The 12,338-nt window shown below is 29.1% G+C and overlaps 1 protein-coding gene across 1 annotated transcript in view; it reads right to left on the bottom strand.

Annotated features, from left to right (window-relative positions):
* Positions 1-898: 898 nt before the first annotated feature.
* LOC106692363 (probable tyrosyl-DNA phosphodiesterase) overlaps positions 899-12,338 on the bottom strand; it is a 22,308-nt gene continuing 10,868 nt past the window's right edge. The window contains exons 7-11 of the mRNA XM_014438272.2: positions 11,487-11,657; positions 7,999-8,239; positions 6,343-6,458; positions 4,872-5,079; positions 899-1,190 (exon numbers count right to left, since the gene is read on the bottom strand). Of these exons, the coding sequence (XP_014293758.1) occupies positions 1,059-1,190; positions 4,872-5,079; positions 6,343-6,458; positions 7,999-8,239; positions 11,487-11,657 (868 nt within the window). The 3' untranslated portion in view covers positions 899-1,058. The remainder of the gene's footprint in view (positions 1,191-4,871; positions 5,080-6,342; positions 6,459-7,998; positions 8,240-11,486; positions 11,658-12,338) is intronic.

The following is a 12,338-nucleotide window of genomic DNA, read 5'->3' as shown; positions in this document are numbered from 1 at the left end:
TAACAAACAAAATGGTGACGAGCTCAGCTGGTCTGTTGCGTGACGTCATTCTCCATTTAGCAGACCTAGTAACAGACTCTAGGGGTATTCATGATCTATGTTAAAGCGTGTTAAATGGAAAAACTCGTGTTAAATCGAAAAAAATTGCCTTCTTTTGCCGTGGTAAAACGAAATAACATTTAACATGGCTGAGAGTCTGTTACTTGGTCAGTTAAATCGAGAATGACGTCACACAATAGACCAGTTGAGATCGCCGCCATATTAGTTGTTGTGACTTTCAATACAGTTGTCAATTAGCTCATCTTCATTCTCTTCTTCACAAGTTTTAAGATCAATAAGACACTCATAAGCTAAACTTTCACACAAATTCCACTTTTCACTCACTCTAGGCATGTTTTAATTAATTACTTAAATCAAAACTGAAGTAAACAATAACATGAGGGTCTGGAAGGAAGGTTATAAACATAAAGGCTTATACAACAAGTTGCTGAGAAAATCCGCTAGGGACTCTTATGCATTTAATGTTTAACATGACTTCAAATAGAGCTGCTCACAATCCTATAGTTATAACATTTAACATGGTAAAACATATAACATTTAACACAACATCATGAATACCCCTTCTATATACAGACTATGTTATATCGTTTTAACATGGTAAAAGAAGGAAATATTTCTCCATTTACCATGTTAAACTAAAGATCACGAATACCCCTAATATATACATAAGTAAACTGACAGAATCATCTAATATCTTGTCTAATATTACAACAGAAACGTTGGTTTACATTAAATAGTTTTTGCTACTATTTTGTACCTTTATGGACCGCCAACCAGATACAGAGTAATGTTTACAGTATATGATAAAAAAAAAAAAAAAAAAAAAAGAGAGAAATATTTTTTTTATTTTTTCAAATTTTATTATAAATATAATACACAATAAGTTGAATATTCTATAAAAAATATAATTTTAACAACTTTACAATTATTAAAAGTAAGCAATGATCCATAAGTACAACTTTTAAAGCAATATTGTATAATATTGATAACAATATAACTCACATCAAATTATCAATGAACCAAGGAACATCAGAGTAACTGTAAGGTACAACAGGCAGGTCATATGGTAGCGAAAACACTTTCCCTGTTGTATCATTATCATTAACAAGTGGGAAGTAATCTTGGCCAATCTGAAATAACAATATTTTTCAAATAATCATTATTCAAAAAATAAATTAAACTAATTAATTTTGGAAACAGTTTAAACTATATACATAGGTAAAATGTATTCTATATTGTAATATCCTCTTTTATGAGTAAATAGTTATTTTTTATATATAAAAGGTTTTTAATATGTTTTGGTCTTATGTATCATTTCAGTATTGTTTATTTGTAGTAATGAATCGAAAAAGCAAGCTAACCAATTTTATTCAGTCAAATATGGAGCGAAGAGCATTGTTAAAAAGCCAAGATAGAGCATTGTTCTGAGTGGATATTCTCGTGGAAGTAGATCGACAAAAGGGACGTACGTCCGCCCGCCTTGTCCTCTTGGAGGATGAGTTGAAGAAATCCGCCCACCGTGGCTAAGATGATTTAGCTGGCGAAGATGGCCAGAATGCTGGTAACTACGAGTGCGTAGTGAGGAGAAAATGAAGAAGATATGTGTATGCAGTGAGACGTTGAGAAGTTGTCTGTCTATTTTTTAGTTTAAAAAACAATAGAGAGAAGTTGTTTTGTTTTTGACGTTATAAAAATCATATGTTTCAATTATCGATTTGTGGACCATATGTTGGCCGCAACATAAATCATAAGCAAAAGCTGTTGTGCTGCAATCGATGTTTGCATCAAATATCTAGACAGGACTCTTGGTTTAGAGATCAATGTTTGTTTGGAGGGCGGGTTAATGAACATATCCGGGAAACGTGGAAGACTCCAGGAAGAGGTGATGTGGACCACCCTTTGTCTACATCAGTGGTAGACTTCAAAAGAAAAAGAAGACATCAAAAATCATTCAAGAAGAATAAGGTACTCTTTATTTGAATTACCGAGAGATTGGATGTATACTGAAAAGAGTTAGTGGACTAATTCTTTGTTTACAGTCAGTGATTGTTTTTTGAGAAGGAAAACATCAAGTTTAGTTAGGTTAGTGTTGCTCAACATAGAATTTAAGTATATTTGTAAAAATAGTAGTAAATTTATCTAATGTCTTTGTCCTGATTGTCTAGAAAACCCACCCTGAGATTAAGAGTCAAAAATGTTATAAAATTTAAAATAAAATTCTCCTTTCTGTTTAATATTAAAGCTTATCATTTGAACCTAAGCTGTACTTTAGATATGAGAATAAATAAAAACTATTAAGATTCCTTTTATTTATTTTAAATAAATCGAGAATATTACAATATATATAAAAGGGAATGGTCGAATCTTTGTCCACAATAAACTTTTGAATTACTGGGCTAATTTATGTGCTGTTTTTTTCAAAATATTTCCTTTCATCAAGGGAAGGTTTAAAGATAATGAAATCCTTGAATTCTCAAGTAGAAAAAAGGTTATGAACAAAATTAAGTGTTTTGGTTTGTAACTCGGAAGAATAAGAAAAAAATATCACTGATTCAATTAAGCTATATTATTAAAAAAAAATTATAAAAACATAATGTGGCTCAGGCTAAAGTAGCTCAAAAATTAAAAAAAAAGCAAATCATATTCGTTTTTACGTCATCACAAACCACCGAATACCATTTATCAAAGAAATTAAAAATTAGAAATTTGTCAACTTCATTATTTGGAAGATTTTTTTTTCTTCCAGTGACTATTGTTCATAACTCCCTTCATTTTGTCCAATTCCTACGTTAATATAATCGTTGGAAAGCTGAATGTCTGCTCTTTCAACCTATATCAACTAAATGTAGATTTAATTGATTGTCATTATAAGGGCAAAGTGGGTTTCGAATAAAGAAATGATTTTCAAATGTTTTATTTTATAGCTCCAGTTTTAATTTGTTTAATTAGACACGGTTTGCGCCATATGGTGCAGTTTATAGAGCCTTAAACTACTCCCAAGTTTGGAGTAGATTGATTGCTTGGTTTTGAAGTTATTTCTGTTTTTTAGACTTTTTAAAATAATATAGGGCTTAAAAGTTTTATTAGAAAATTTGTATTTACGGGTTTCTTGAGGTGCTAAAAATGAATATCAACTTTGTTTCACTCATAAAAAAACTTCTACCACACTTTCATAGGTCAGTCTGTCTGAAAAACAGTTTCTGTTTTGTTCCTTATCGCATATATATTCGTTTGATTTATGTTACTTAATCATAATAATAAAGTATACATATATGTTTAATTTTAACATAATTAATCGTATATAATTTATTCAAATTCTTGTGACTGGTATTTATCTATTAAATAAATCAGATGGTATCCTTATTAAGTCTCAATATTCCTTATTATATCAATAGTCCAACGTTTTGTCCATTTATTTATTTTAATAAATAGTTTATTTATCTAATATATATAGTGGATAGTGTGGTTTTAATCTAAAATCAAAGGTTTAAAAATTGATGAAGTTTTAAAAAAATAGGGGTGATTTTGACTTGTATTTGATGACCTGGGTAAAATAGCCTGTAGAACATTTTTTTAAATTTTGATGTGAGGAGTGAATTTATATTTAATATTGTCCTTGAGGATGGCCGAATTGGCCGAAACGTTGGACTATTGATATAATAAAGAATGTTGAGACTTAATAAGGATACCATCTCATTTATTTAAGAAATAATTAATTGTGTTCATTAAATCTATATACATCCTTAAATATAGCAAAAGCATTGCCGGGTCAGCTAGTTATAAATAAATATAAACTTATAAGAAGAATATTAGTTCACCATATATAATTAATTGTAGGAAATTGGTCCACATGGTGGTCAAGAAAGGTACACTAATAGCAGTAAAAACTATTTATTAACCCTTTGTACTTGATCATCCCCCCTGAGGGGACATGAAAGTTTATTAGCGATTACGAAGAATGAACTTATTCCACCAAAACTTTTTAAGAAACACGTGTTTTCCTATGGTTATTCAATGCAAATGGCACATAAAACAGATAAAAATATCAAGATACATGATAAATAAATCAACCGGTTTTACTTTCAAAAGAACCGGTTTTCGAAAGAAAACGTGCAAAGTCTATTCATAATGGACTATACACTTTTCTAATTCATTGAGCATTATGTTTGGTTCAATGTTAAAGGTAAACTTGATAAGATAATAAAGAAATCCCAAAACAGAGAAAAGAAATGTATGTATTAAGCATCGAAAAGTAAAGATCTCAGCAGTAATAAGGCAGTGATGTCATTAAGCATCGAAAAGTAAAGATCTCTGCGGTGATAAGGCCAGTGTTGTCATATCATAATTTACCATTAATAATTTACAAACCATTTCTTTATCCTTTCTTTCATTTTATAATAATTTTTTTTTTTATTATTAAAATGGCAAACAACCAAACACTAGTGAGTCTTGTGATGTAAGCAGTAGCGAAAATGAGTTTCAGATAGAGATTTATATTAATTACTATATATTACATTATATATCTTATATTAATTACTATATTGTATTAATTTACCATTCTGGAGAAAATTTTATGAAATGAGTTATGTTTTTCTCTTTTGTAAATAAGTGTTCTTCAATGTCCACAAATACATATAAACCAAATTTCATTACAATGACTTACTTGGTTCTAGAGTTGTACCATATAATATCACGATTTCAGGATGTACATTTTCACGAAAAAGTGGTGTCGAGTTTTTTGTTGGTTTATTTATTATTAAATTTGTAAATACATACATATGCATGGAAAACTTATAAAATAAATCACAAACCAGTATTTGAGGAACCAAAAGGACACCGGCTTCATAAGAAAGTATGTTAAGCGACCCAGACTTGGCTCTCTGACCCCATGCAGCCTTGCTCATGTTGGCGGAGGTAAGGACAAAATAGTAAATCTTCTTTTCATCTGGTGACAATCGACAGTAAGATTTGATATGAGGAGGAGCTCGTGTCCGATGGCGTTTATCACTGTACCAATCACTGAAAAGTTAATATTAAATTAATGACATAAATAATTTTTAGTAATAATTAATTAAAACAATGGTCTATATAAGTTTTTATTTTTATTTTTATAAATAGCTGATAAAACATGTCCAAAATGCAACTTTCGAAACCGATAATGGTAAGCGGATACTGAATACTGAATATCAACTTTGTTCCTGCCAAGAATACAATAGTTTAACAAAAGATAACAATATATGGCTTCGTGTGATCTTGTTTTTTTTTTTTTCGATCCAAACTCCTGTCTCTATTTTCCTTTTTTCTCATTTAATTATTAATTAAATTCTTTAATATTTTGTATTTATCCATTGTTCATTATTGCTAATAATGATGATTGGATAATGTTAAATTAAATATGAAGAGATGGTTGGGGTAGCGGCCAGTGAAGAAAACAAATAAGTAAAATCTTATTTATTAGTGCCAACGTTTCGGCCAGAATTTCAGGGCTAAGAACGAAAAACAAGATAAGAACCTTAATGAATAAAAGGAATTACAGAATAATAAGAAAATAAGAAAACAACTAACATTATAGTTACAAAATAGTATAAAAGACATGTATAGTCTACATATTATAAGAATATAAAGGCTGAATGAGAAAAGTAACAATAAAATTAAGTAAGAGAAAAGAACAAATAATAAATTACCATGAAAATCTAATTAATAAATAGTAGTAATAGGTATAAAAAATATTAATTTCCGACATATACGTTTTATTTCCCACTTTTTTCATCACTTAATTTTTGTGATATAATTATTTCATTTTTCTATTGTCAATATTAGAATTCTTTTCTTGTGAGATTTGGTTGCTGATACTTTTAGGTTGCACAAGAAAAAAAAATTCTATATGATTTTGTTTACAGCTGTCGGATAGGGACATGGACTTTATTGGAGTGGAAAAATAAGTATTTTCAACACTTTTTTCTTTTAGCCGACATAAATTAAAATTTACCTAAAATATAATATAAATGATCCGTATCCATTCATAATTATGAAAAATTATTTATTAAGAATCACAGATACTGTGTCTGTGTCCATTTCTAAGTTGCATCAAAACAGAATTGATGGTTAAAAATATAATACTTTAAACAATGACTTAAAAATTAAGGGAGGGGATAAACAAATAATAAATTTAAGTTTAAATAAATAAATATTAAATTAAGAGAAAGGGAGAAAAAACATCCTTAGTATGGTTTAATACTAATAAATACTAATTACTAATAATAAATAAAATATAATACCAACCACAAATACGAAACCAGCCACTCTTGTTTGGCATGAGTTTTCTTGGAATAAGGCAGACATCCACCTCCAAGTAGACCATCATAGCTCTTCGAAATGCACGTGAAAGATGGATAGATCTAGTTTAAAAAAATTGTCAATTGTAATGTATCATATTTTAAAATAGCAATTTCAATAGATAATGAAGAAATAAGGATCACATTTTTTAAAAACACATTCTATATATTAATAAAAAAAATATTTTCACTTATTCTTTTTCAAAAAATAGCCAATTTAAACAATGAAGAACAAAATGGAGAAAAATAAAAATGCAGGTGTTGAGTACAAAGTTTGTTGTTTAAATTACCCTGGAATTTATTATAAAGAAAGTAGGCAATGTAAGAAGGATAACACATGTGTGACTGTAAGAATAAGAATAACCATAAATACAACAAGAAAACTGGATAAGCACATACTCATGTAGAAAAGAGAAACAAATTTGATTTAAAGACATAAAATTTTTAATTTGTTTCATCATATGATCTACAGATTTTATAATATTTTAAAATCTACAATTGCCTGTTGAACGTGAAATTAATCATTCTCTCTTTTTTCTTGACCAACTAATCATTAGATATTCTGATGGCTCTCTATCCACTCATTGGTATACTAAACCTACCTATTGGTATACTAAACCTACCTATTGGTATACTAAACCTACCTATTGGTATACTAAACCTACCTATTCTGGCAGACTCCTCAACTATTTTTCCCAACATTCTTATCTTCTTAAAATCAATGTTGCTAAGAACCTTATCCACCGATCCCTTTCTCCTTCTGACTCTCAATATCATCAGACCACTACACAATGTATTAAACAGATCTTAACAAAAACTTCTTACCTAACATGAATAAGAAATTCTTTGACTCTTACGTTAACCCATTAACTCCAGTCCTCCCATCCTAAACCTACTTCACCTCTTTTTCAGTATAGGCCCCTTCCTTATCCCCATTCTTTCTGACAATATACTGAAATCCTTGCAATTCACTATTCCTATCTTATGTCTTGGCCTGAAGCCTCACAACAAAATTTCCTACCTTTTCTATAATTTAAAAGATCCTACACCGTTCCAAAGCAGTTAATCGGAATAGCAGTACTACTCCCTAGTAATGATTCTTCTTACATCGGGGAAACTAAAACCAGCATAAAAACCATATTTCCTAGCACAAAACTTCTATCACTCTTGTAACCCTTTTCCCTGTAGTATGGAATGAAACTCACCGTAAATAGTTAAATTACTATTTAAGATTTTTTTAAACATCCATCTTTAATATATTTCACATGGCCAATCAATAATCTTCCAATTTAACAAATATATTTTTAAATTGTAAACATAGTTGATAATTTTATAGACTAAGAAGAAAACTTGTTAATGTTATTAGTTAGACAATGGCTATTGATCTAAAACATTACTAAGAATGCATTGTATTCAAATAAAAATTTTGGGGTTCAAAAAATGTGGTTTAAGAAATTTTTAATTTCTTCCTAACTTATTTATATTAATATAATACATAATTGTAGAATTCCCACGATTAATTTAAAATGAACAAACATAAAAAAGTTGTTCGTCATAAATAACTCTTTAATTATTATAAGCACAAAATAAAATGATAACTTACCAGCAACATATTAGGTGTAGATGAAATACTCTTTCGCTTCGAGGAAGAGAACACTGACAACATATCACCTTGAAGCCACGATGAAGGATTTGGTCCGAGAGAACCAATCGACGAACATTGGGCTATCACTTTCCCATCGTTTGCTACGATTTGTTCACTCAAAATCTTACTCATCTTCAACTGTCCCCAATCATTCCTATATGTGGTGTGTGTTCCAGGAACTGAAGCGATAAAAAATACTCTGAAATAAAGAGTTATTATATTAAGAGTTGTTATAACTCTGAAATTATTTTTTAATTAATAGAATTCTATACATTTTATAATGAATTAAATCAGTAATACGTAAAGGAATTAAACTGTTTAGCAAGTGCAGTGTCAACATTAATATATTCAATTAGGTATATAATGAGCTGTGGTAACAAAATTACATGTAAGGCAGGCCGTTCTTCAGCTCATCGGATACAAAAGGGGCCAACAGACATTGGTTGTCAATATGTTGGTATTCTGTCTCTTTAAGCACAAAAACAGAGAACCAATGACAACCAATACATCTGGACTAATGTGAACATGTAATTCACTTATTCTGTGTTTACTATTTGAAATTCCCCATTTTAATTTTTTGATCAGTTTTAACTTTTAAAGTTATATTCAAGCAAGTTGTTCAAAATAAATAATGAATACTGTTATTTGTATTTGAAATCATTTAGCCTATGTCCGTTAATCAAAACCTGATCTTGTTTTATTTTATTTAATACAATTTTTTTTTCTCCAAATTATATCATTCAAAAAATGTCTAAATCCTTGCTATCAGCACTTAGCTAATCAAAAGTTCTAGTAAGGGCCAGGCAGGTGTCACAAGCGTATGGCAGGGCACCATGTTAATAATATTTATAATGAGGTGCAGATAGTTGACCGTAGATTACTGATTGGAGAAGTTTGTCGGGGGGTGCGGTCAGCAAAGAAACAACATAAATAAACAAAAAAATATTTATTTATGCCGATGTTTCGATCTGATTTTCAGGTTTTCATCAGGGCTATAAAAACAAAAAGACAACAACCATCATTTAGAGAGAAAAAAGTTGATTAATAACTATGGACAAAGACAGTAGTAGATTGATTACATTATTATTTATATACATATAAATGTGAGTAATAAATAAATGATACAGTGGAAAGAATCTATAAAGAATTAGTTAAATTAATAATGGTGCTTATGAAAAAAAGAAAAAAAAATGCGAGAGTAAGGTTATAGGAAGAGAATCCAGGCTACATTGATATAAATTGCAGGAAAAGCTGTTAGAGTGCAGGTCGGCAAAAGCCGTTACATAAATAGAAATCTAAAGATCAAAAAATTGTACAGATAAAATAGTCAATGTGAGAGTAAAAAAAGAAAAAGAAAAACCAACATAAAAAGGTGTAAAATGTAAAATAATGAGAGCCCAAACAGTAATAAAATGTATCAATATATAAAAGGCGTGTAAAAACGGATATATTAACAGGGAGTATGTAAAAACAATGTTATAAAAAATAAGAAGAAATGAAGAGATAAGATAAGAGAGAAAAAAATAACTTACAGTTGTAGGCAGAGATTTCTGCTAAACTGTTTGAAATTCCAGGAATAGTCGTTAGAGTGCAGGTCGACAAAGACGTTAGATAAACAGAAATCCAACAGTCAAAAAACGAACTTTGAGATAAAATAGTTAATAAGAGATTAAAACATATAAAAAGATTTAAATGTAAAATTATGAGAGCCAAAAGATATTAAAATGTATAAATATGTAGTGGGTATGTAAAACGGATAATTTAATTAAAGAAAGTAAATTGTTGTTGTAAAGTTGTTTATTAGATAGTGATCGTGCAGAGCTAATTTTGGTCTGCTATCATACAAAATTTGATTGACATTAAATAAGAATAAGATAAGCTTTCAGGTGTATTGTTTTGGAGTTACTTAGCACTGGAAAATTTTGCTATTTTCAGACTATTACACCAGTCACATAGATCTTACCAAGAGGAGTGCTGTCTTCACCTTAAAAAAGTGGTTTACTTTTTTCGCCGCAACATCGTTATTGGGCTAAAAAATTTCCTGACATCCTCATCAAGCCAAAAACAGATTGTGGCATGCTTTAAGCTATTAAGTGTGTAGACAAAGAAGAAAGAACATTGTAAATTAAAAGCTTGAGTATTTAATAAAACAAAAACATCAAAAACACTTTTTTTCATAATACTTTTAACAGGTAATCATTAATAATAAATACGTACACATAAAAAAACAAAAAATTTTCTTCCTATAACCTTACTCTCGCATTTTTTTCATAAGCTCCATTATTAATTTAACTAATTCTTAATAGATTTTTTCCACTGTATTATTTACTTATTACTCACATTTATATGTATATAAATAATAATGTAATCAATCTACTACTGTCTTTGTCCATAGTTATTAATCAACTTTTTTCTCTCTAAATGATGGTTGTTGTCTTTTTGTTTTTATAGCCCTGATGAAGACCAGAAAATCAGGCCGAAACGTCGGCATAAATAAATATTTTTTTGTTTATTTATGTTGTTCCTTTGCTGACCACACCACCACCTCTCCTCCCCCCCCCCCCCGGATCATCTTCTCCAATCAATTAATAATATTTAATTTAATATCTTTTTCTTGTATTTCATTTATGTAAATCAGTTTGTGACCGTTATCTTCCTATCATTGTCTGTTCTGATTCGTTCTTTATTTATTTATTCTGTCTCTTAGTGTGTGCAATTTTTGTTTTTGTTTCTCTTATAACTTCTTTTATGTTTTTACATGTTCCTTTTAAATCTAATAGTTGATGTTATTTTTTTTTTTTTATGAATAATCATTGGGGTAAATCTTATTATTTTTTTTTTGTGTATGTGTGTGTGTTCATTTTTACATAATCCTTCAACTTCACCTTAGTTTACTTTACTTCATTGTATCTTATATATATCCAAGGCGAAAACAAGTTTGGAAACTGCTGGTCTAGGGAACCTTCCTGGAGATACCTACATATGTATCAGATACAAGTTTAAAAACAACATTTAATCTTCATCAAAGTTCAATATTAATAATTGTATGTTATTATTATTATTTTAAGGTATCTGACTGGCAAAATAATAATAAGTTTTTTTATTATTATTCATTCATAGTACTTATTTATTTTTAAAAATTTTTCTCAGGATTGGTAAACCATTAGTCGAGGAAAAATTGGTTTAGAGGTGGAACTAATTCCGACAAAGACAGGTTTAATTTTTTTAGTTCTTTGTAGATATCTTTTTACTGGACATACCAGAATGTACTTTAACTGTCATCATCAACAGTCTATTAAATTAGTTGGACTAATTCACACCTATTAATAAAGTTAGACATAAATTTCTTAAGTTTTAAAAACATTAAAGTCCTAAACTAAAAATTTGAATTCAATATCTCACAATTTGTCTAATTAATATAATTGTAAAAAAAGTAAAGAAATTACTTGACAGCAGACATATTAACAGCACGCAATGTTTCTAACCATGGTTGAAGTTCAGGTAATTTATAAGAAGAAAGATATTGAAGAATATCACGTTTGAAATTAGTTATACTATCACCAGTCCCAGTGTCTGAATTCGGTGGTAGAGGAGGACATTTTGGCGATATCCAAAGTCTGAAACATATAAAATAAAATATTAATATATTTGAAATTCATAAAAATGTTTAAACCTTAATTATTATAAACTTATTTTCAAGGTTTTTAACCAAATAACTAAGGACATCCTTTAACCACCTGGCATTGGTGGTGCAATGAGTATTTTCCTCATGCTTGGAGAAGAAATACTATATATTTTTTCTTTTTTGTAATTTTTATTTCTGTATAGGAGATATATCAATTATAATGAAATAGATACATTTACCCCCAACATTATTCGTTAATTTATTTTAAATCTCCAATGTTCGGGCCATTATGAAAGATGATAAATTAATTAACACCTTTAATTACAATCTTATAATTATCAACTTTCAAATCATTACTAATTTAAAAGTAGGATACCTTAATTTACAATTTCACAGCATTAAATTAATCATTAAAAAAGTTGCAGGCGATTCTGTCCAAGTCTAATACAATGTTGACAATTAACTACACAAAAACACAAACCTAAAAGAGAAATCATATTTATTATTAAAATAAAAGGAAGATGGTCTGGGTGTGGTCAAAGGAAAGGGTCAAACAGTAATAAACTATTAATATTGAGCCAACATTTTGCCCCATGTTGTAGGGCTTCATCAGGGCTAAAAAAGATACTAACACTTAAACGAGGTAACAAAGTAAGCCAATAGCAATAATAAT

This window comes from Halyomorpha halys, unplaced genomic scaffold (genome assembly GCF_000696795.3).
Source record: "Halyomorpha halys isolate HHAL.00 unplaced genomic scaffold, Hhal_1.1 Scaffold53.1, whole genome shotgun sequence".
NCBI lineage: Eukaryota > Metazoa > Arthropoda > Insecta > Hemiptera > Pentatomidae > Halyomorpha > Halyomorpha halys.
The sequence above is the reverse complement of the archived record's forward strand: the minus strand, read 5'-3'. Positions and strand labels throughout refer to the sequence as shown.